This window comes from Leuciscus leuciscus (genome assembly GCF_965113295.1).
Source record: "Leuciscus leuciscus genome assembly, chromosome: 12".
Lineage (NCBI taxonomy): Eukaryota > Metazoa > Chordata > Actinopteri > Cypriniformes > Leuciscidae > Leuciscus > Leuciscus leuciscus.
The window spans coordinates 21,961,744-21,986,143 of record NC_138736.1 but is presented as its reverse complement, the minus strand read 5'-3'; the positions used below and the strand labels follow the sequence as shown (position 1 = coordinate 21,986,143).

At 41.7% G+C, this 24,400-nt stretch overlaps 2 protein-coding genes across 2 annotated transcripts in view; one reads left to right on the top strand and one right to left on the bottom strand.

Annotated features, from left to right (window-relative positions):
- Positions 1–24,400, bottom strand: part of LOC309511499 (retinoic acid receptor beta-like) — a 327,730-nt gene that overhangs the window by 287,017 nt on the left and 16,313 nt on the right. The gene's annotated exons all lie outside the window — the stretch shown is intronic.
- LOC309511827 (uncharacterized protein) lies at positions 8,985–12,452 on the top strand. The gene is made up of 2 exons (XM_082187150.1): positions 8,985–11,180; positions 11,813–12,452. Exons 1-2 carry the CDS (start codon positions 9,853–9,855, stop codon positions 11,916–11,918), a joined length of 1,434 nt encoding a protein of 477 aa, XP_082043276.1. The 5' UTR covers positions 8,985–9,852; the 3' UTR covers positions 11,919–12,452.

The window sequence follows — 24,400 nt, the reverse complement described above, 5'->3', positions numbered from 1 at the left end:
ACATATGATAATCAATATATTTTTCTCTAGCGTAGTTGTTCTTGAAATCTTTTGGAAGATTTAATTTATTGTTATTATTATTTTATGCAGCACTGCGTAGCCTATGCCTACAAGGCACAACAAACCTGGTGTTCATTATATATTGTTGGAAACGTGTGTGTGTGTATTCTGTGAATTTAAAAAATAAATTTTAACCAGAAAAATCTAAAATCTATTCCCAAAATCGTGCAGCCCTATAGTTTCTCTTGATATCAGTATGTTCACATTTTTTTTCTTTTTTTTTTTCTTTCAGGGACCAGATGCAACTGAGTCCTGCTGACTTCAACATTCACATGAGTCTCTGTACATGAACATGGTAAAGTGAACATCAACTTTTAAAGGTATGTACAATGTTTTTAGGAATGGCACAAAGGTCTCTGTCTTTGGATCATTGTTTTCAATGTGCTCTTTTGTCATTTGTATTTTTGGATTGTGTTGTGTTGTAAATAAATCCAAACAATCTAAAAGCCATTCTTTTTTAAATCTCCTCATTCTTTGTGCAAGGTTGCTCTGAATGACAGGGCCTGATTGCTCCTAATAGGGCAGTTAGGGGAGTGTCTTTGTCTTTCTCAGGTGTTAAAGCCTTACATATTAATGAGATGATCACGCCTCTTCGCATATGGCTTTGTCACACAAAACACGTCTTAGAAATTTTAAATCGATATATTGTCTTATCTGAATGAGCAGTCAGGGTGATTTTCACATAGTTTTGGAGCAAATATTCTAGGCTATGTCATACAATTTTCAAAAGTCTTGTGAAGAAATAATCAGTATGGGTTTCATGGCCTTATTTCAGTGAGAATTTTTTTTTTTGTATTTTCACAAACCACGCATAAATGTCATTATCTCAAAACTACAAACTTTTACATACATGCTGCTGATATATTATTGTCGCAGAGTTTGTGCTGAATACAGTGTAATTAGACTTTAGCCATGAAAATGTCACTAGTAACAGAAAAAAACACAAATGTCAGAGCATGTCAGAACACCTCCAGAGCCCAGAAAACAGCTCAGACCTCAGAGGGTTAATGAGCCATTCATTCAGGTGTGTCACCTATAGCCACAAGAAAGAATGCAAGAGCAATATATATATATATATATATATATATATATATATATATATATATATATATATATATATATATATATATATATATATATATATATATATATATTCTACCAAATTGGTTCACAGTTGGAAGCATGTCAATTTTTTTTTTTTTTTTTTTTTTTCTCACAAATTTTGCTTGCAAATTGTATAATATCCAAAGAAAACATGTCTAGTAATTGTGCAGTTAATTCTCATACTGTATTTTCAGTTTTGGAATATGTATCCTCTCCCCAAATTTGTCAATAATAAAACACAATAAAAATTATTTAAAGAAAAGGCTTATATCTACCTTGTAAATATTTTTTTTTTATTAAAAAGGTTACAATTACAACAACAATTGAAGTGTAATCTTTCTTTGTAAAAACTAAAGTATACATTTTATCATACATATTTCAAAGTTAAGGATTCATTACTTCGAATATAGCCTACATTGACAAAACATACTATATTTAACATATTAGCAAAAATTGGCAAACAAAAGCTTATTTGAGGTGGCAGATATTTTACAGTAAAAATGTGTAATCTATCCAAAACTAATCAACGTAATGTTGTCTTTCATTTGTCTGTAACATAGGTCTTTCGTTTTTATTATAAGGAATATAAATGTTAATTTGCAGTTTAATACGTTGCTTATACAAATACATTTTATTTCAACATATTTCAGTCGATTTTTACTCAGTATAGCAAAATAGTTTGCTAAAAGCAGATCATTCATTCACACACAGAAACGCAATTCAAATTTAAACTGTCTTTTTGCGAGTTGTGGTAAACAGCGCATCTCTGCCGTTCATTCATTCACACAGAAACGCGATTTACTTGAGAATGAAAAAAAACTTACTACAGTATTCCATCCGTTGCTCCTCGAAATACCAGCACTTCTGAGGTACGTTTTCCATTATTATTATTCCTCACAGCGCTGCGAGACAGTGTAGACAAGTACACTGATCTGAATAAACTTGATGTGTTTTCTCGAGCTGATATGTGGGCGTTCACAGTTTGTATGGGATCGTCTCAGTCATTTGCGTTTGAATAGCACGCGCTCTCCGTGGGCGGGGCCGATTAAAACGTAATGAGCTGAGATGAGCTCGACTGGAATCGCTCTCTTTTAACCCTCTGGGGACCAAGCTGTTTTTGGGGCCCTTGAGATGTTCTGACATGCTCTGACATTTGTGCTTTTTTCAGTTATTTATAAACATGTTAATGGCAAAGGTGTAAATTCACTCTATATAGCACAAACAGGCCTACCATAATATGCGAGCAACATGTATGTAGATGTTTGTATTTTTAAGAGAATAATGTTTATGCGTGGTTATTTAAAAAAATAAAAATGAAAGTTGCTGAAATAAGACCACAAAACTCATACAAAATATGTGCCCACAAGACTTTTGACTAATGGATGTTTTCTCTTGGAGTTCTAGCTTCAAAATTATGTGAAAATAGTCTTGCTTTATCGTTCACAAAAAAAAAATACATTGATTTAAATGGTGTAAAACAGGTTTTGCTTGGAAAGCCAATATGCGAGGGGGAGGAGTAGTTTACACCTTAGATTACCCAGTCCCACCCACTCTGCATAATGACTCTGCATAATTAGCCATTCATTCAGGTGTGACACTGACTGAGCCACAATGCAAGGACAAAATAGCCTATATATTTAGAAGAAGACTTATATTGACCATTTAAGATTTTGCTTACATCTATCTTGTAAATATGTTTTGCTATTTTATTAAAAAGGTTACAATTACAACAATAATTACAATTTCAGCAATATTTCTGCAAAAAAAGTACTCTTTCTTTGTAAAAAAAAAAAAAAAAAGATTATAGGCCTACATTTTATCATATGTATTCATTAGTTTGAATATAGCCAACATTGGAACATCTTAGTCTATGACTTTATTTTTGACAAAATAGTATTTTATATATATGAGCAGAAAAGCTTATTTGATGTGACAGTATATTCTACAGTAAAAACTGTACCCAAATCTAGTCAACAAAATGTTGTCTTTCATACTTCGCCTGACTGTAACGCAGTAACTGTAACTGTAAAAGCAGTTTATTCTTTCACACACAGACGCGCGATTCATATTTAGGCTAAACAGTCTTTACAAATATGTACCCTTCATTCATCTCACAGAAACGCTATTCATATTATAGAAACGCGATTCATCTTTTTGTTTACATAAGCCTACAACGTTATTCCATAACGTTATTCCACATTAACACTTGAGAAAGGATAACTTAGCCTACCTCACTCCTCAGCGGGATCTGCTCCTCATATCAGCACGGAAAATTTTCTCCATAAGGTAGGCTATATTATGCCTCTTTGTTTACAGCTGATGTGGGGGCGTTTCACAGACTGAAATGGTTCTCAGAATTTGCGTTTGAATAGCACGCGCTCTCCGGGGCGTGGTCAAATTACTTTTGAATGGCTCCTAATGAGCTCGACTGGAGTCGCTCTCTTTTTATACAGATTACAGAAGCTGATAATATTTGTTTTTTATATAAATTACTTCATTTAAAAGCTGCGATCTCAAGCTTTATGCCCGTGGGTCTGTTTGCCTGTTTGACTGAATTTTCGCGGAGTTATAGATAATTTTCGAACGCGTTTCAAATGGGAGTTTACTGACAGAGAGAAGGCAGAAATAGCATCATGTTAGTTTTTCTTTATTTGTCAAAAAGCAAAACACTTTATTTGTATTGTGAGTATACAGAAAAAAAATAGAAACTGAACAGGATCGATTGATGTATTACACGAAAATGAAAGATCAAAATTAACAGAGCATTTTGTGTTTATTTTTCATTGCTAAAAAAAAAAACGAGCAAAACGCGCGGGCGCGTTTTTGGTCCCCAGAGGGTTAATACAGATTTCACAAGATGAGAATATTTGTTTTTTATATAAATTACTTCATTTAAAAGAAGAGAATTCAAGCTTCATGCCTGTGTGTCTGTATGCCTGTTTGACTGAGTATTCGCTGAGTTATTGTTCATTTTCGGACGCATTTCAGAATGGACTTCACTGGCAGAGAGAAGGCAGAACTCGCATCGTGTTTATTTTTCTTTATTTGGCAAAAAGCACAACACTTTGTTTTTATTGTGAGTATACACAAAAATAATACACATTTAACAGAATCGATTGATGTATGAAACTCCTATGGAAAATCAAAGTCAACAGAGTATTTATGAGTTTCTTTTACACTGATAAAAAAAAAGCGAGCTGGTATCGCCGGCGATACCGCCGACCTCAGGGGGTTAACATTCATTTTAGTGATCTCCGACTGGCAGAGTCGAACATCATGAGTGCCGACGTGAATAATAATCTTAGAGAATTTACGATTAGCATTAGCCAGCACTTTTAAATTTGCTTTGATGTCAGGCGCTCTGGCTCCCGGCAAACATGTGACTATGGTGGCTGGTGGCTCTATTTTCATGTTCCATGTAATAGAATCGCCAATAACTAGGGCACATTCAACAGGATTCTCAGTGGGTGTTTCACTGAGTGGGGAGAATCTATTTGAAGTTGTAATCGGAACGGAAGAGCGGTGTTTTGTCCAGCGACTCAGCGCCTCACCGTCACCCAATTGCCCTGCGGCACGGGCTCTACTTCAGCCGGAACCGAACAATGTACAGAGTTCACTAAGCTAGTCACATCCAAAGCAGTATCTAAAGCCCTTGCATGCTTACTATCCTCGATTAAAGTTTGGATGCGTGTGTCTACTTCTGAAATCTTCCCCGTCAGCTTGATACCAATCTTTCATTGGAAAGTCACGTGTCTAGTATCTGTAAAACCGAATTTTTTCATCTTAAAAATATATCTAAATTACGTCATATGATCTCAATGAAAAATGCAGAACAATTAGTTCATGCGTTCATGACATCAAGGCTAGATTATTGTAATGCTATTATGGGTGGTTGCCCTGCACACTTCATAAACAAATTACAGCTGGTCCAAAATGCTGCAGCTAGAGTTCTTACCAGAACCAGGAAGTATGACCATATTAGCCCCGTTCTGTCAACCCTGCATTGGCTCCCTATTAAACATCGTAACACATTTTTAAATATTGCTGATTACTTACAAAGCACTAAATGGTTTAGCATTGTTACATCATAAGAAGGATGGTGTAGCCACAACGACATCTGCTTCTCGCGTTAAGTGATCATATGGGAAGACACATCGTCTTGTGTCCGTACTGGTTAATAATTGCCCCACGAGGAGCAATTTGCCAGCGCCAGTTCGGCTGGCCTCGTGACATTCCAGAAGACACACACACACACACACACACACACACACACACACACACACACACTCGTGGACTTTCAACCAGAAACCCACCACGAGATGCAACTGAAGCACATTTCCATATATGGACTTCCACATAGTAAAATTTCATTTTACCATTCATTACAAATTTATAATAGAGGTGTGGTTTGCTAGAGTAAAATCTTTAATTCCGAAGATTCATTGAAAGGAAATCACTCCATAGTGTCTTGTAACTCGAACCTGGTCATAAACTTTTATGGCTCCAAAGCTGCAGCTCATCTAGCTCCTTTGCAAGCCAACATTCCAACACCTTAACACACATGGAACATTTCAGAGAAAACTCTTCAAATGTTTGATATGTATTCCTGTGTTTCTCAAGTGTCTTCACATGCCATAACGGAAATACTGACCATTTTATTGTGTGTTTAAGCAAGCTTTATTTGTGTGTAATGATGCATATGAACATAATGTTATGTGTGTCCAATATCTACCTGTAATTCTTGGTATCTGTCTGACCGCCCTGTTTTAATTCAACCAGTCCCACACATAGTATTACAGTAAGATGTATTGTTCCAGGTGTACAATCTTAAGAAGAAATATGAATTCTTTCTCTCATAAGACATATGGTGAAAGTAGGCGTTTTCTTCTTCACACAAAGAGAATTTTCCCGCTTCAGAAAAGACAATCTGATTCGCTGTCGTTCCAAGAGAAGGCGTAAACAGATGTTTGTTAAAAGGCAGAAACCCCCTCATCTCGCTTTCTCTTCTCTTCTCTCCTCTCTTCCAACTCAACTCATCCAACTTCTCTGGACCCTCTTCCTCGGCGCAGCGTTTCTCCAAGGAACATCTGAAGGAGGCCCTGGCCTTCTCCTCGGACCAACACATGTTCGAGTCGTAGCTCCCGTTCGTTGCAACTAAGATTTCCAGCCTCTCCCATCCCGGGAGACGAATCTGAACTTTTCCGGTAACGTTAAATTCAAGTGAGCCTTTACATCGTTTTTCGAAACGACCCAGAAGAAGAAGCTAGACGCAAACCAGCCGGACACGCGCACGCGCGTCCCCTTTTCAGCATCACACTGAAAGAGTACCACATCTCGCAAGTATATTGATTCCTATAAAAGCTGTTCCAGGTGTCTAGGTCTTAGGTCTGTGGTTTAAGTTACCCTCTATTTTCTTTCTTTCTTTCTTTCTTTCATGTCATTCATTCCGATCACGTCATGCTATGTTTTATGTTTTTGTTCGGTTAAATGTGTGTCTGTTTTCTCGTTTGCATTTTACGTACGTTTATATTTGTAGCTTATAATCTCTAGCGTGTGCCATTTTATTAATAAACCCATTTATACTTTTAACTGGCTCTGTGTTTGAAAACCCACTTTTTATAAAGTCAATGAAACAAAAGATCTATAAAGCTACAGGCTCTATAATATTAGACTACATTCAGTAGTTTTAATTAATAAACTCAATAAAGTTTAATGTTCTTGGCCAGAACCTAAACTTTAGTGGAGTTTGTGAATGCCCCTTCTTAACTGTACTGACCTTACATCTACTCGCTGGCCGAGTTAAAGGTTGGTCAGACCAGTTACAGAACGAGGCATTTCCTATAATAAAAAAATAAATAAATGTACATGCGACTTATGAATTATGACCATGAGTCAGAGATATTAATATCCCAAGATTCCCCATATTCTTGAGCTAATTCATATTTACCCAGATGCATATTCGCTACATTTTGGTGGAGATATTTCGGGCAGTTTCAAACTTCATTTTTGTGGGCAAATTCAGTTTCAGTTGAATGTGTATTATTGGTATTAATAATTGTAGGCTATACGCGCGTTTTGAATTGTGAGAAAAGTCGCCAAGGCGAACTCACCCAGCTGATGGCGGGCACAAAGCCAGCCCAGCTCTGCTAAAACTGCAGTTCATGACATTACATCTGTCTCTGTAAAGACGAAACAAAACTCTTTGCAGTTGATACATGTAACATGATTTAAACCGACTAAATGAAGACGAAGGATCTCTTTTAGGACGAAGACGTAAATCTGATAGTTTTTCAGTCGTAATAGGCCTTATTAATACGTTAACGGTAAACTCCTGGTCAGAAATTGGCCTCGCGATCCAATTTCGTAAACCTACGCAAAAATCATAAAAGTGCTATTTTGATTAATGCTTATGGGAGATGAGCAGATGATAAGTCCTGCTCACAGCTGTTCTGATGCCTGGTGTGCTCACAGCTTAAGTAAATAGATGTTCAACGCCTGTTTGCTCACAGTTTCTAGTGATTAAAACACGAAGTTTTAATACCTGTTGTTATTGTAAACCATGTATAATATGTAATTGGAGGCCAGTTTTATGAATTAAGAAAACGGATGATAATCCCTGTTCTCCTTCTTTAAACCGTCTCATGTGTATAATATATAATGTGTAAATTGGAGACCAGTTTTATGAATTAAGAAAAGATGATAATCCCTGTTCTTATTCTAAAACCGTCTCAATGTGTAATGCATAATGTGTAATTCCTGTTAGTCACATGTTGTGAAACTCGCGTCAGTCTTCCGCATGCAACAGAAGCGCAAAACACCACGTGATTCAAAAAAAAAAATCTGCTGAATTACGCCACTGACCGACACTAGAGGGCAGCCTCTAAGTCTGGGGCAGTTCTCAAATTACGCGCCCCCACCGACGTCATCCTGCGTGAGCGTCGCCTCCCACTGACGTCAGCCTGCGCGAGCGCAACTACGCCATCTCGTGGCGTTCTAAGATAATACCTGCTTTCAATTTCTTTTTCTCTCTGCATTCATTTTCTCTCTCAAATACTTAACTGCATTCAAGCTTAGCTTATGCTGATATTATTTGGAGTTAGACAATTCCTTTTTCTGTTTTTGACTGTCACACTTTAAGTTAAGTTCGAAAAAAAGGGAAAACTTTTCGAATTAAAAACTTAGATTCGATTCACTCAGTTCATTGATAGGTCCACCTAGGAAGAAGCACGCCACCGTGTGGCGATCTTGGGTCGACTTATCAATATCTGTTTAACCCCCAGTCTGCAATTGAAGTGTCTCCTTGCTCCCCTTTTCGTTTGATTATTTTTTTATGATCCATACGAATAACCTCAGTGTTATTGTAAGGATTATAGGAAGTCATTCTGAATTTCAGTTTTGATTATTTTTAGTATTGATACATCACTGTTATCATTCTAATTTTCTTTCCTTCCTTATTATTATTATTTTGGACCTCTCATTGCATGCTTGTTTGAATTTTAATTTAAACAAGTTTGCATTTTTCAAATTGTGTCTATTCAACCAGGTGGACCACTGAGAGGAAACACGGCCCTCACCCTTGTGGCACAAACCCACTGCCGGGGCCTTTTCCTCTGCCTGCGTCTCAAACCTGTGTTGTTTATTCAAATTTTATTTCATTGATAATAATTTTTCTCTTCCCTCTTTCTCCAGTCTCTCCAAGGGGGGGGGGGGGGGTGGGTTATTCTGATAATTACAACCAATTATCGTAATTTCCTTTTTGTTGTATCATTATTTTAGTAAAGCCTTTGCCTCTGACTCCTGCATACATATTTACTCATCTGTCCGGCGTTACTGACACTGCGCTCTGTCTGGTGTTGGAACCGTCGGAGGGTCTGACCGCGCCCGCTGGTTTCCGCCTGGATGACCTCTATTCACCCCAGGTAAACTAAAATTTGATAGAACCCATCCACTTATTATGAACCACAGAATACTAGCTATTCCTTCGGGGTATTTTAAGTGCTTAGACCCACCTTTCTCTCTCTAAGACACACCTTCTTTCGAGGTCCTGTCCCGATAACCCACGCATCTCCTGGCCCGATCAGGAACTCTCGCAGTGTTAATAAGGCTTAGGCCTCTTTATTTTATTTTATTTTATCTTATTTGATTTATTTTCCTTAAATAACGCTCCCCGTGTTATTGTTTGCGACATTTCATTGCAGACCAATTCACTTCCTTGTGTTGTGTTTCCCTCTGATCTTCCCTACCTTCAACCTTGTCTATTTCTCCACTCTGTTGTGATTTGTTTCTTTCATTTCACTTAGACACAGAACCTAAGAGAGACCCCAGGAAAAGCTGAATAATAGAGTGACGATCAAAGCGGGCGTCGCTAGACGACCCCCCCAGGCTACCGCCTGTCCAAATTTCTATTGTGGGTTTCATCCATACCCACGAAATTGGCTCAGCTAACTGTCGGCATCAGTTAGCCCCGAAATTCTCATAAACGGCATAGCCCGTATGAGTATAGCTCATTAACCCTAAAACAAACTTGCATTGTGTCTCTTTTTGTGTGTGCTGTGCTTCTCTCACCACAGTAAGCAGAGATGTCGAGCTAACCCAGAAGTACGACCACGAGCAGCTGGCCAAAATCTTCGGAAAATCGCACTCAACCTCGTCACCAAGGCCTGGGCCAGCGAAAGGCTCAGCCTCGATATGGAACAGAAGGCAGCCGCACTACAGCTCCAGGCCACAGAAGCCCGGAAGGACCGAGCCCACACACAGAGTCGGCTAGACCAGCTAATCTTCCTGACCGAGGAAGAGGACGAGACGGACACAACGCTACAACAGGAAGTTGAAAGACTTCAAAGAGCCCTGGACGATCTTCGTCTGCACACAGATCAAAGACAGCAGTCGGAGGAAAACACCCGGAAGGAACTCAACGAAAGGCTCCAACGGGCTGAAGCTCTCCTTGAGAGAGCAGAGACTAAAATCCATCAGCTCATTCAGCAGAGACACGATCTCGAAGACGAACTAGACATGGTTCGCAGAGAACTGAGACATGCTTACAGTTTCAACCGCGACCGGGAAGGGGAAGAACATCTCACACCATTTCCCCCTTCCAGCGAGTCTGCGCCTTTCAGCCACACACCCAGAGCTGGAAAGGGGGGCGAAAGCCCACTGCACAACACCACGCCTGTCAGCCAAACACCAAGAGCTGTAAAGGGTCAGAATCCTCTCCAGACGGATTGGGCCCCCAGCAACAGCTCTCGTCCAACAAACCTCAACAAGATGGCCAGAAACATTCCTACGTTTGCCGGAGACTGCAGTGTTCATGCGTACCTTCAAGACATTGATTTTCACCTGCAAACTGTCGCCAACGCGACAGCTTGGGACAAATTGTACCTGGTAAGAATCACCTCAAGCAGAGAGGTGCGTAGTTTTCTGGATCGCCAACCACAGCCTGTCAAAGCAGATTACAAGCAACTGCGACAAGCGTTGATCCGCGAATTCTCTGACCCAGAATCAGACCAAGGGTTTATCACGGCCCTCGACGTGAAACAGGCCCGACTTGAACACCCACACTCCTATTATGACCGACTCCGACAAACGTTCTTCGGAGCAACCAACACACCAGATATGGAAGAAGATATAACCTTTAGAACTTTGTTTCTGCGGAACCTGCATAGCACCGTGAGTAAACATCTCGGCGTGCTCGTCTGCCCACGAACCATGTCTACTCGAGAACTCAGAGACTTAGCCCACAAGGCTTACACCAAGCAAAGGGCCATGGATGAAAAGACGGTAAAGACACACACAATTCACTCCGTCTCTGAGCACCGCTCAGAACCAGACAGCAGGTGGCGGCACGACTGTGACGGTGCCCGTCCAAAGCGTCGGACCGACCGCTCAGAAAGATTCTGGAACCAGCATCACCCGCCGTCCAGAACTCCAAGCCCAGACCGTCGAACCTGTAACCACTCTCTCCAGAACACTGGTGAGGCAGAGTCTTCTTACATCACAGATGAAGACAGTGCAGCCACGTCTGACACAGACACAGAAAACGAACACTGACACCTACTGCTTCAAGGTCCTGACTGACCTGCAGTTGAGTAACCAAACCAATGTCTGCGCCACATACAGACAACCCATCCACCCACCCTAACCATTGCAGTGATTACACAGCACAAACGAACTTTACCAACTACACTGCACGCCTCAGAGCCGCTAAAACGCTACCTCCGCTGTGTACAAAGAAAGTCATGCGGGCCTCTGATGAACAGACTTTTCCTATGCCACCACTTACCCCTCCACCACCCTCACAGGCCATCCGAGCTCACTGACAACCAGTGCCTCAGACAGCTGTCTGCCACCACGCACATGTTGCGTTCACAAGACTTCAATACGCATTGTGCACCTGTTGCCATCACAGCGCCACAGCTCGTAAAGCCACAAAGCACAAGGGGGGGGGCCAGGCGTAACAATGACGCCACATGTGCCAAAAAGCCATGCATGGGACATCAAAGCATGTGGCATACCAACCTCAGCGAACCAAAAAGACTGTCCTAAACCAACTAAGGACCTCCATCGCTGGAAAAAATTTTTTTTCTCCTTCTCTCTCTCTCTCTCCCTATCGCCTCTAACAGGATGCAGGCCGCAGTGGTTCGCGAGAAAGCAGCCACACTCACCAGGTCTGGCATCCGACATCGCATGGAGAGAGAACACCCCCGACTCCTGACTGCCAAGGCAGGACTCACACTCAGAGAAGTCTAGCACGGTGATGTGCATCTCCACGGTCACCGACAACGCCCTGACACTCGTTGTGCCTATTTGTTGTTCAACGAATTCCATCCCGAATTTCGTTTAACAAAAAGGGGGAATGTAGCCACAACGACATCTGCTTCTCGCGTTAAGTGATCATATGGGAAGACACATCGTCTTGTGTCCGTACTGGTTAATAATTGCCCCACGAGGAGCAATTTGCCAGCGCCAGTTCGGCTGGCCTCGTGACATTCCAGAAGACACACACACACACACACACACACACACACACACACACACACACACTCGTGGACTTTCAACCAGAAACCCACCACGAGATGCAACTGAAGCACATTTCCATATATGGACTTCCACATAGTAAAATTTCATTTTACCATTCATTACAAATTTATAATAGAGGTGTGGTTTGCTAGAGTAAAATCTTTAATTCCGAAGATTCATTGAAAGGAAATCACTCCATAGTGTCTTGTAACTCGAACCTGGTCATAAACTTTTATGGCTCCAAAGCTGCAGCTCATCTAGCTCCTTTGCAAGCCAACATTCCAACACCTTAACACACATGGAACATTTCAGAGAAAACTCTTCAAATGTTTGATATGTATTCCTGTGTTTCTCAAGTGTCTTCACATGCCATAACGGAAATACTGACCATTTTATTGTGTGTTTAAGCAAGCTTTATTTGTGTGTAATGATGCATATGAACATAATGTTATGTGTGTCCAATATCTACCTGTAATTCTTGGTATCTGTCTGACCGCCCTGTTTTAATTCAACCAGTCCCACACATAGTATTACAGTAAGATGTATTGTTCCAGGTGTACAATCTTAAGAAGAAATATGAATTCTTTCTCTCATAAGACATATGGTGAAAGTAGGCGTTTTCTTCTTCACACAAAGAGAATTTTCCCGCTTCAGAAAAGACAATCTGATTCGCTGTCGTTCCAAGAGAAGGCGTAAACAGATGTTTGTTAAAAGGCAGAAACCCCCTCATCTCGCTTTCTCTTCTCTTCTCTCCTCTCTTCCAACTCAACTCATCCAACTTCTCTGGACCCTCTTCCTCGGCGCAGCGTTTCTCCAAGGAACATCTGAAGGAGGCCCTGGCCTTCTCCTCGGACCAACACATGTTCGAGTCGTAGCTCCCGTTCGTTGCAACTAAGATTTCCAGCCTCTCCCATCCCGGGAGACGAATCTGAACTTTTCCGGTAACGTTAAATTCAAGTGAGCCTTTACATCGTTTTTCGAAACGACCCAGAAGAAGAAGCTAGACGCAAACCAGCCGGACACGCGCACGCGCGTCCCCTTTTCAGCATCACACTGAAAGAGTACCACATCTCGCAAGTATATTGATTCCTATAAAAGCTGTTCCAGGTGTCTAGGTCTTAGGTCTGTGGTTTAAGTTACCCTCTATTTTCTTTCTTTCTTTCTTTCTTTCATGTCATTCATTCCGATCACGTCATGCTATGTTTTATGTTTTTGTTCGGTTAAATGTGTGTCTGTTTTCTCGTTTGCATTTTACGTACGTTTATATTTGTAGCTTATAATCTCTAGCGTGTGCCATTTTATTAATAAACCCATTTATACTTTTAACTGGCTCTGTGTTTGAAAACCCACTTTTTATAAAGTCAATGAAACAAAAGATCTATAAAGCTACAGGCTCTATAATATTAGACTACATTCAGTAGTTTTAATTAATAAACTCAATAAAGTTTAATGTTCTTGGCCAGAACCTAAACTTTAGTGGAGTTTGTGAATGCCCCTTCTTAACTGTACTGACCTTACATCTACTCGCTGGCCGAGTTAAAGGTTGGTCAGACCAGTTACAGAACGAGGCATTTCCTATAATAAAAAAATAAATAAATGTACATGCGACTTATGAATTATGACCATGAGTCAGAGATATTAATATCCCAAGATTCCCCATATTCTTGAGCTAATTCATATTTACCCAGATGCATATTCGCTACAATGGCGTCTATGCTAATATTAGTCTCTCTGTTTATCCGAGATTTACCGCAGTCCGCCGGATCCAGGCCATATACAGATCTGATGAAGGACCTGAGCCTGGACACAATGACAACGCAGTCCTGAAGTGTCAACCAGTCCCTCCCCTGTGAAGGCCTCCTTCCCTTCCCTTTACCTCAGTACAGATAAAATGTTGTCGGGATAATTGCGGTTTGCGTGACTACACAGACGTGACAATTTTTTTTTTTTAAGGCCAGACAAGTAGTTTATTGAGGGTTGATTTGTAAAGAAGGACTACACGCCTGCGCACATATATATTCAAACGAGCATACCTTTGGACTGAACACGTAATGCGCATGTTGCTTAACGTCTGCGTTTTCACGGGTTTGCGTTTTTGAGGTTTGCGCAGAGATAACGGATAATCGTTTGCACCTTCTAACCTATTTCAGGGACTGCGTTCAAGACACCAGGCACTGTTTTGTGTGGATGGGCGGCCGGAGCGCGTTAAGGGTTTTCCTGTTAGAACGGTGTTGTGTTAGCAGCCCCTAAGTTAATAACTAATGATCTTCGCAACGGAAGTGAATCAATCAATCAAAACTAACTTTAGCTGGACAATAACTTTATCCTAGAGCTGTTGTAAAGCCTAAACAATCTGTTGTGGTAATTTACTATTATCACTGTAACGCCTGGTTCACACCGGACGCGGAAGCGGCGCAGAACGGAAAATCACGCGCGGTCCGGCGCCTGCCTGTTCACACCAGACGCGTATTCTCCGCGGCGGTCGACAAGCGCTTCTGCTCAGTTGTTGTTTATTCAGAGCTATTTTTTACATCATGGGTAAGTAAATAACCTCATAAAATGAATACACCATGTTTCTGTAACCAAGAAGTTTGTACACTTCTTTTATTAATCCGTTGTCGAGACACACACGCAGCCAGAGAGAGAATATGGTAGACAGTTTTTTTCTTTGTTTGTTTTCATCTTTCTAGTCTGTTTAGATACACAAATATGATTGCATTTGTCACTCGCGGTATTTTTATTTGAAAATTGCTTTTATTTTGACAATTGACCGGATGTCTCGTGTTTCTTGGTGTGACTTCCTGCCGGAATGGACGCGGATCACTCGCGGTCGCGCAAAAAATAGTGGTGTGAACGACACCATAGGTTAACATGGGCGCCGAAAGGAAGCGGCCTCCGTTCCGCGCCGCTTTCGCGCCGCTTCTGCGTCCGGTGTGAACCCGGCCTAAAGCTGCTTTGAAACAATCCATATTGTTAAAAGTGCTATATAAATGAAGGTGACTTGACTTGAAATGTATTCTCTGTTCTCATTGTTTCTGTACTCCTTTTTTTTCTTCCCCACTTTTTTTTTTGTGCCTTTTTGCAATTAATGTTGTGCATGCATGTGGATTCACCGCACCCTTTACAATAATTTTACCTGCAGTGTGTTATAGTGTCAATATTACAAATGTATATATTCTATTTGTATATAAATATGCAAAATTTCAACTTCCATCATTAAAATTAATTATAGATATATTTAAACGCATGACATACAAATTTGTTTCAATAGAAAAGTATTGTTCACAAAAAAAAAAATCATTACAATTTAAATTAGTTAATTCAAAATGAATTAGTTTAGTTGGGTCAACACAATTTAGATGGTTTAGGGCAAATTTATTTACTGTAGTATGTTTAACTTTACATTTGTCAAAAAACTCAATTTACTAATTTTTCTAAGGTTCAGGCAAATTCATTTATCATTACATACAATGTATAAAATAAACAAGGAAAGACTGGTGTCAGTACTGACAATAGTATAGATCACTATTGAGAGTGCACAATAGAGAGTGCCCACAGCATAAGCACACGGTTTTTTATAGATTAAATTTTTATGGTAACCACAAAATTCTAAAACATAACAGTAACTAAAATATCCAACCTAACTGCATTAACTAACATGTATTTCCCTTTACTGAAAAACACATAAAATAGCACTTAACTCCTAAATTTGCTCTCCTAATAAAGTCCCTTGCAACGCATGCTGGGAACTACAGATCCACTGCCCAGTTAGTTATGTCATCAAAATGGATTCATGTAGTTTTAACACAAATTAATTAAAGTGCCCCTATTGTGCTTTTTTTAACATTACCTTTCATGCAGTGTGTAATATAGCTGTCTGTGAATGTAAATGGTCTGCAAAGTGTTCATCTTTTACATAAGAATAGACTCATAGGCTTCAAGATTTGAATCTACCATGCATAAGCAGTCCATGTAGTCAGTATTTATGGATCAACCAGCAGCACTAGTAGTCATGTACTGTACTCCGACACTCAGATCTGCTGATCAGATTACAGCACTTTACTGCAGTCAAATCCATTAACCATCTCATTCACTTGCTCCTCTCCATCAGAAATAATGTTTCTCCCCTGTGGGACAATCTAAACCATCCCAGTCCAAACTCCCTCAATGTTTCCTAAAAACAAATACATTTCTTAGAACACATTGGACTTCATCAGAGAGCAAAGTCCAGTATGTGTGATTTCTGGCTGAACTTGTAAAAAAATGTTGTATAGCTAAAACATGTATCTTAATATTTTTCAGTCTTATGACAATATATGATAGATATATTTATCTATTTGTTCTGAAATGGGTTTCCAGTCAGAGGAACTACCAGTATGACAAACGTCTGAGCTAAATTTCAAGTGTCTGGCGAAGGATCTGAATACTTACGGTATGTCAATGTGATATTTCAGTTTTTTTTTTTGCATTATTAGCATAACTTAAATCATTATAGCATAAGGCTGCAACATACAATCTAAACAAAAATTAAGGGGTCTAAATACTTTGTGAATGTGCTATAGCAACAATAACATATGTTGGTAAGTATTGCTACTAAAACCTTTTATAACGTATTTAAACATTTAAATAAATGTTTGACTAAATTAACAGAAACAATTTAACTGAAAAAAAGATAAATGATTCATGGAAAAGAAGCAAATTCTAGAATCAAAAAATTCAAACTGTATTGGCAGTTTAACTCGAGGGTCAAACTAAATATTTCTGTTTAGCGCTGTCTTATAAGCGAGTGCAAAATTAGACCATGGACACAGACTTTATAGGAAACTTAACTAAAAGGCCAAATTAAAATCATTGTGATATTCACAAAGATTGATTCATTTATAAGCAACAAAATCAGTGCAAATACACTGTAAATATTTAATATATTGCTTGGTTTATAAGACAAGATAGACTGATTTGAATCTGTTGTATCTTAATGGCACTTCAAGAGTACATCAGTTTAGTAAACATTTTTTTTACTAAATGTTTCCTTTTTCCACATTTGTTGCCATTGGCTTGGCTTGCTTAGTTGGGGACATTAAATTTAACATTTAATTTAATATTGATCTGCCTGCATTGACACTATTATACAAGAACTGAACTGAGCTGGATTATGACATCACGGTTTACTCCAGAACAGAGTATGAATATATATATATATATATATATATATATATATATATATATATATATATATTCATAAAAATGAACTAAAATAACAACTTTTTTAAAAACAAAAATGAAACATTACTGAACTTACTTAAGCTGGACTGTGACGCTATTTTCTTCTGGGAAACAAACTTTTTTGCATTATTTTCTTGTTATCTGTGTAAAGCTGCTTTGAAACAATCTGTATTGTAAAAAGCGCTATATAAATAAATGTGACGACTTAAACAACATTACTGAAAACAAATGACTGTCTTTGTTTGAGACAGTAACAGGATAGAGATTACGCTTATTGTCAGTGGACGAAATTGATTCCTCAAGCAAAGAACAGAGTGTTGTGTAAGTGTGTGCAGATTAACAAGGGTACGATGTAAAAGTTGAATTAGCCTCAGGCTTTAGCTGGTTAATTTTCAGAGAGACTATGACCAGGTAGATGTTTACATTTAATTCTGCAGTTTTGGGGGTATGAAGATCTTTTCTTTTAAAATGCTCTTTATACTTGACAACCTGCAAAACAAACACTGTTCTTTCAGAAAACATATGTCTTTGGAGATATTTAACAGCATTTCATAAGTCATTGTTTGAATGTTTTTACAGAAACTCAAACTTTCAACAGCACTAAAGATTAGGGATATCAACTGTAGACAGGATGACCTGTTTGACTCCAAATGACCCTCCAAAAAACACTGCAGAATTTTAGCCTCTCCAGGACTATAGTGTACACCAGTCAGCCAATTCCATAGCCCATACTGATGTTGTTTAAAGGCCAATTCACACTGCACTGACAGACGGCAACAGACACTTCATCAGATTTTGTCAGATCAGTGTGTTACTACCCCTGTCGGCATATCTTTTGTCATCTTTTGACAGTTGAAATGGTGTTTGTCAGGTTGTGGAATGTCTGAGAAGGGGCATAATGTAATCCGGTGTTAATCTCTTTTAGCATGCATGTTTTGTCACCCAACATGTTGCCATCTGCCTGCCCTTACAAAAAAAGTAGTTTATTCAAGTGTGCTATTTGTGTACTCCTACTAAAAATGAGAGAGTATACTTTTAGTCTACTTTTTTAAGTACTAATCTGAGAGATACTTTAATTTTAAAATTATATGTATACTTGGTTGATACGTATAAAGAAATGTATATTTAGCCTATACTTGTACTAAATATTTTTAATTGAGATCTACATAAGAACATTTAATATTCCAAGTATAGGCTACTTGGTTTGAAAGTGCAGAAGATTTCAAAATATTTGTGATATAGCAATATTACCTAATTTTATGAAACGTTTTATTATTTAGTTATTGGTCGTTTTTTGAGCATTAAAACTACTTACGGTATTACTGTATGTATGCTCATGGAAGATAAAATAAAACCATGAGAGTGCCTTTTATTGCTTATCACTATGCTCATCGCTGATTTGAGGACTTTCAATACATGAAATCCATTGTTCTCCACGATTACAACAAACTGTCATACTTGATATTAGGTGTCTTTAACTAAAAAAAACATTGCTGAATAACACTTTTGCTGTTACTGATGTGGGATATGGGACAGACATCATGGAGTGTAATTACAGATGTAATTACAGAAATAAATTATAGCTTTGATCACATGGAGGTATTTTTTTAAATACAAGTACATGTATATACACAATAAGTCCATTGTATCAAATAATTAATTTAAATGTTAGTACATAAGACACTTAATATAAAGTGGGACCCAACGAACTCAAGAAATAATAATAATAAAAACATTTTTAATGAACCAGACAACAATCAGGACTCCAGCAAAACATTTCCAGACATTTCATAGCTCTGAGTTCAGATGAACAGGGTAAATAAATCCAGTTACAGTCTCTATTTAAGCAGACATTCATTGTGTACGATTGAAGTCTCTCTCTGAGTGCTTGATCTGGTTTTTTGGATGAATGAACCTTATTGATCTCATATCTCACTCAAGTGACGCTCCTGTGAGGGAAGCCTGATTAAATTAATGAGTGCAGCCTGACATTTGTTTTCATTTAAGTCAAGACTATTAGTGCCGCAGCTTGTGGTAGGTTCTCTTACGAGAGGTTCTCTCATACTTGCGTAAGAATCTTACGCTAGGGGAAAACCTCTTTTCCTCGAGATATTGAAGCCAAAAATTATCCTTAATTTTGCAATAATGTAAAACGCATTGCAGCAGCATGCAGACATGGGCGAGACAGCTCGCGCGCCCATTGGCTGCTCTGCGGCAACTGCACCAGCCTATCCCTATCGATAGAGGCCCCTCATGACGTCAGAACCAATGAGGGTGCTTCGCGCCCATTACGTCATGTCCCGCCGAAAGCGGGTCGGGCTAGGGCTATAAATACGGCCCAGAGAGGCTGGTTTGGTAAGTTTTTTATCTCTTCAGCGAGCCTACGCATCGCTGGATCCTGAGAGGAAGCCGCGCCGTCTGATTCAAGCACTCAGCGGGATTTGTTCTGCATCTGAAGCTGCCGGTCGACAACTCGCCGCCTTCAGTCGCCGTTCCTGCTTACGCTTTCCGGCGTACATATCCTTTTCTCTGCTACTGTGTTTTGTGTATGTGTGTGTTCGCCGCCGCGACACACACTCTCATTGCACTAAAAGAGCCGGGCGTCTTTTTCAAGACGCCCCTTTCCTGAGGACGCGCAGCTCTCGCGCTCGCTGACGGCGACTGCCCTCACTGCGAGCTAGCTACTGCCTATGGTGACTCTGCGGACTCACCTGGCATCCTTCTCCGAGACTGCGCCTCCGCCCCCCGCCCGCAAAGCTCGCCGGTGCGCCCGCTTGCCTTGCCTGCTTGGAGGATGATACCTGCGCTCCCTCTGTTCGAGCCGCACAAACCGCGCCGTTCACAGGGGATGTCAGGAGCGGACGGTCACGGGGCTAGCTTTCTCTCTCCCTCTGTTCGAGCCGCGCAAACTGCGCCGTTCACAGGGGAGGCTGGAAGCGGACGGTCGGGGTTAGTTTTTCTTTACGTACAAGAAAGCTACCCTGCCCCTGCGCCCCATTCACGCGTCAATCACCGGCGAAAGGAGAAAATAGTGTTATAGTCCCGCCGAAGCTGGACGGACCTGATTTTTCTCACACATTTCTCAGTTCCCTGATCAGGCGACTGGAAATGTAAATATTGCAGCGCCTGCAAGCAAACGCCGAAGAAAACATGTTGACGCTCTTATATGCTCGTGCATCTGAAAGCCTTTGTGTCCCCCCCTGTGGCTCAGTGGCGGAATCTTTGGTTTTTCACACGAGAGACCGGTGTTCGAATCCCGGTCTAACGGCAGATTAATTATGCCTCCAATGCTTCGCTCTGTCAGTTCCCTGAAAGGCGACTGCAGATGTGCATTTTGCAGCCAACGAGCGCGTTGTACAACCCGCTCGCCTGCACCCAAACACCGTTTCTATGGTTTCCGCCTACAAACAAACGCCAGCATGTTGACGCTCACCCTTTCACCGTGCGTCACTGGCGAAAGGAGAAAAGAGCGTTTATGTCCCGCTGCGGCCGGGCCGAAATCTATTTCTCACACATTTCTCATTCCCCTCTGAAGTTCAGGCGACTGGAAATGTCAATACTGCAGTGAGCGAGCCTGTTGTAATGCACGCACGCCCGCAAACAAACGCCAGCATGTTGACGCTCTCTGATAATACTCGCGCTAACTAAATACCTATGTGTCTTCCCCTGTGGCCCACTGGCAGATTCTCAGGCTATCGCGCGAGAGACTCGTGTTCGAGCCCGGGTCGACCGGCAGATAAAATTATGCCGTCAATGCTCGCTCTGTCAGTTCCCTGAAAAGGCGACTGCAGATGTGTATTTTTGCAGCCAACGAGCGCGTTGTACAACCCGCTCGCCTGCACCCAAGCACCGTTTCTATGGTTTCCGCCTACAAACAAACGCCAGCATGTTGACGCTCTCTGTTTCTATGGCAACTTCTCGCTCGTTCAGTTCCAGTAAATGCGACTGTTCCAGTGTATTCTGCAGTAAACAAGTCGGCGACACAGCCCGCTTGCATGCACACAAACGCCGCTTTTACGGCTACCCAGATAAATCCCATAAGAGTGTGTTTTCTGGTGTTCCGGCCACGGCCGATGGTGTTATGAGTGTAGACAAAATGCCCACTGCCCAGTGCTCATTCCTACACAGAAACACAGCCTGTCACACAGGGCTCGCGCACATGAAATCGACCCAGATCGATTGCGCATTAAATGTGGTAAATGTGCCCACTGCCCAGTGCCCACAAACACTACGTTCTGCATGTCTCAAGGTTTCTGGAAAACGAAACCAACATGCATTCGCTCTGCTCAGGCGGACAATGCTCTCAGTGTTGTAAATGTGCCCGCTATCCCACGCCCACATTCACACAGACATGACAGGTCTTACGGGACTCGCCCAGCCCTCCCCCTCTCGGTTGACCACCGCAGAGGAGTCGAGCGCGGGCAATATGCCCGCTGTTATCAGCGCGCCCCCTGCCTCAAATGTCATAAGCGCGACGCTTATATTGCAGCACACTGAAGCCCCTATGTCGCTGAGCGACCAGAGCGCGCTTCGCATTCAACCCCTAGCCATTCGTGCAAACGCATGGGCAAGGCTACCTGGGGTTTCGAAGTGGGTGCTAGACATTATAGAAAGAGGCTATTCGCTACAGTTCGGTCGACGCCCGCAACGCAAAGCGGCGCGAATCGATACTACGGTGAAAAAGGAAGTAGCACAAGGAGAAAGGAGAAAATAGTGTTATAGTCCCGCCGAAGCTGGACGGACCTGATTTTTCTCACACATTTCTCAGTTCCCTGATCAGGCGACTGGAAATGTAAATATTGCAGCGCCTGCAAGCAAACGCCGAAGAAAACATGTTGACGCTCTTATATGCTCGTGCATCTGAAAGCCTTTGTGTCCCCCCCTGTGGCTCAGTGGCGGAATCTTTGGTTTTTCACACGAGAGACCGGTGTTCGAATCCCGGTCTAACGGCAGATTAATTATGCCTCCAATGCTTCGCTCTGTCAGTTCCCTGAAAGGCGACTGCAGATGTGCATTTTGCAGCCAACGAGCGCGTTGTACAACCCGCTCGCCTGCACCCAAACACCGTTTCTATGGTTTCCGCCTACAAACAAACGCCAGCATGTTGACGCTCACCGTTTCACCGTGCGTCACTGGCGAAAGGAGAAAAGAGCGTTTATGTCCCGCTGCGGCCGGGCCGAAATCTATTTCTCACACATTTCTCATTCCCCTCTGAAGTTCAGGCGACTGGAAATGTCAATACTGCAGTGAGCGAGCCTGTTGTAATGCACGCACGCCCGCAAACAAACTCCAGCATGTTGACGCTCTCTGATAATACTCGCGCTAACTAAATACCTATGTGTCTTCCCCTGTGGCCCACTGGCAGATTCTCAGGCTATCGCGCGAGAGACTCGTGTTCGAGCCCGGGTCGACCGGCAGATAAAATTATGCCGTCAATGCTCGCTCTGTCAGTTCCCTGAAAAGGCGACTGCAGATGTGTATTTTTGCAGCCAACGAGCGCGTTGTACAACCCGCTCGCCTGCACCCAAGCACCGTTTCTATGGTTTCCGCCTACAAACAAACGCCAGCATGTTGACGCTCTCTGTTTCTATGGCAACTTCTCGCTCGTTCAGTTCCAGTAAATGCGACTGTTCCAGTGTATTCTGCAGTAAACAAGTCGGCGACACAGCCCGCTTGCATGCACACAAACGCCGCTTTTACGGCTACCCAGATAAATCCCATAAGAGTGTGTTTTCTGGTGTTCCGGCCACGGCCGATGGTGTTATGAGTGTAGACAAAATGCCCACTGCCCAGTGCTCATTCCTACACAGAAACACAGCCTGTCACACAGGGCTCGCGCACATGAAATCGACCCAGATCGATTGCGCATTAAATGTGGTAAATGTGCCCACTGCCCAGTGCCCACAAACACTACGTTCTGCATGTCTCAAGGTTTCTGGAAAACGAAACCAACATGCATTCGCTCTGCTCAGGCGGACAATGCTCTCAGTGTTGTAAATGTGCCCGCTATCCCACGCCCACATTCACACAGACATGACAGGTCTTACGGGACTCGCCCAGCCCTCCCCCTCTCGGTTGACCACCGCAGAGGAGTCGAGCGCGGGCAATATGCCCGCTGTTATCAGCGCGCCCCCTGCCTCAAATGTCATAAGCGCGACGCTTATATTGCAGCACACTGAAGCCCCTATGTCGCTGAGCGACCAGAGCGCGCTTCGCATTCAACCCCTAGCCATTCGTGCAAACGCATGGGCAAGGCTACCTGGGGTTTCGAAGTGGGTGCTAGACATTATAGAAAGAGGCTATTCGCTACAGTTCGGTCGACGCCCGCAACGCAAAGCGGCGCGAATCGATACTACGGTGAAAAAGGAAGTAGCACACCTACTTCGAGCCGAAATAGCGAAGTTACTGAGCAAAGGGGCTATAGAACCCTTATCACAAGCTCAGAGCGAAGGGGGCATGTACAGCAGATATTTTCTGGTACCCAAAAAAGACGGGGGTCTCAGACCCATTCTAGATCTAAGACGACTAAACAAAGCACTTCTGAAACGACGGTTCAGAATGCTCACGACCAAGAAAATCCTCTCGCAAATTTGCCAAGGGGACTGTTTCATGTCGATAGATCTGAAAGACGCTTATTTTCAAATACAAAAAGCGTCACGTCACAGGCGATTTTTGAGATTCGCCTTCGAGGGTCAGGCATATCAGTACACAGTCCTGCCATTTGGCCTATACCTGGCACCTCGCGCATTCACGATGTGCATGGATGCAGCGCTCGCACCCCTCAGGCTCCGAGGCATACGAGTGCTGAATTATTTGGACGATTGGCTGGTTCTAGCTTGATCACAGTCGGAGCTCATAGAACACAGGACCATATTACTCGATCACCTCGAGAATTTAGGTCTCACAGTCAATTGGGCGAAGATTTCGCTGTCTCCCAGTCAGAAAATATATTTTCTGGGCACAGATCTGGACTCACTGTCTATGACAGCACAGCTGT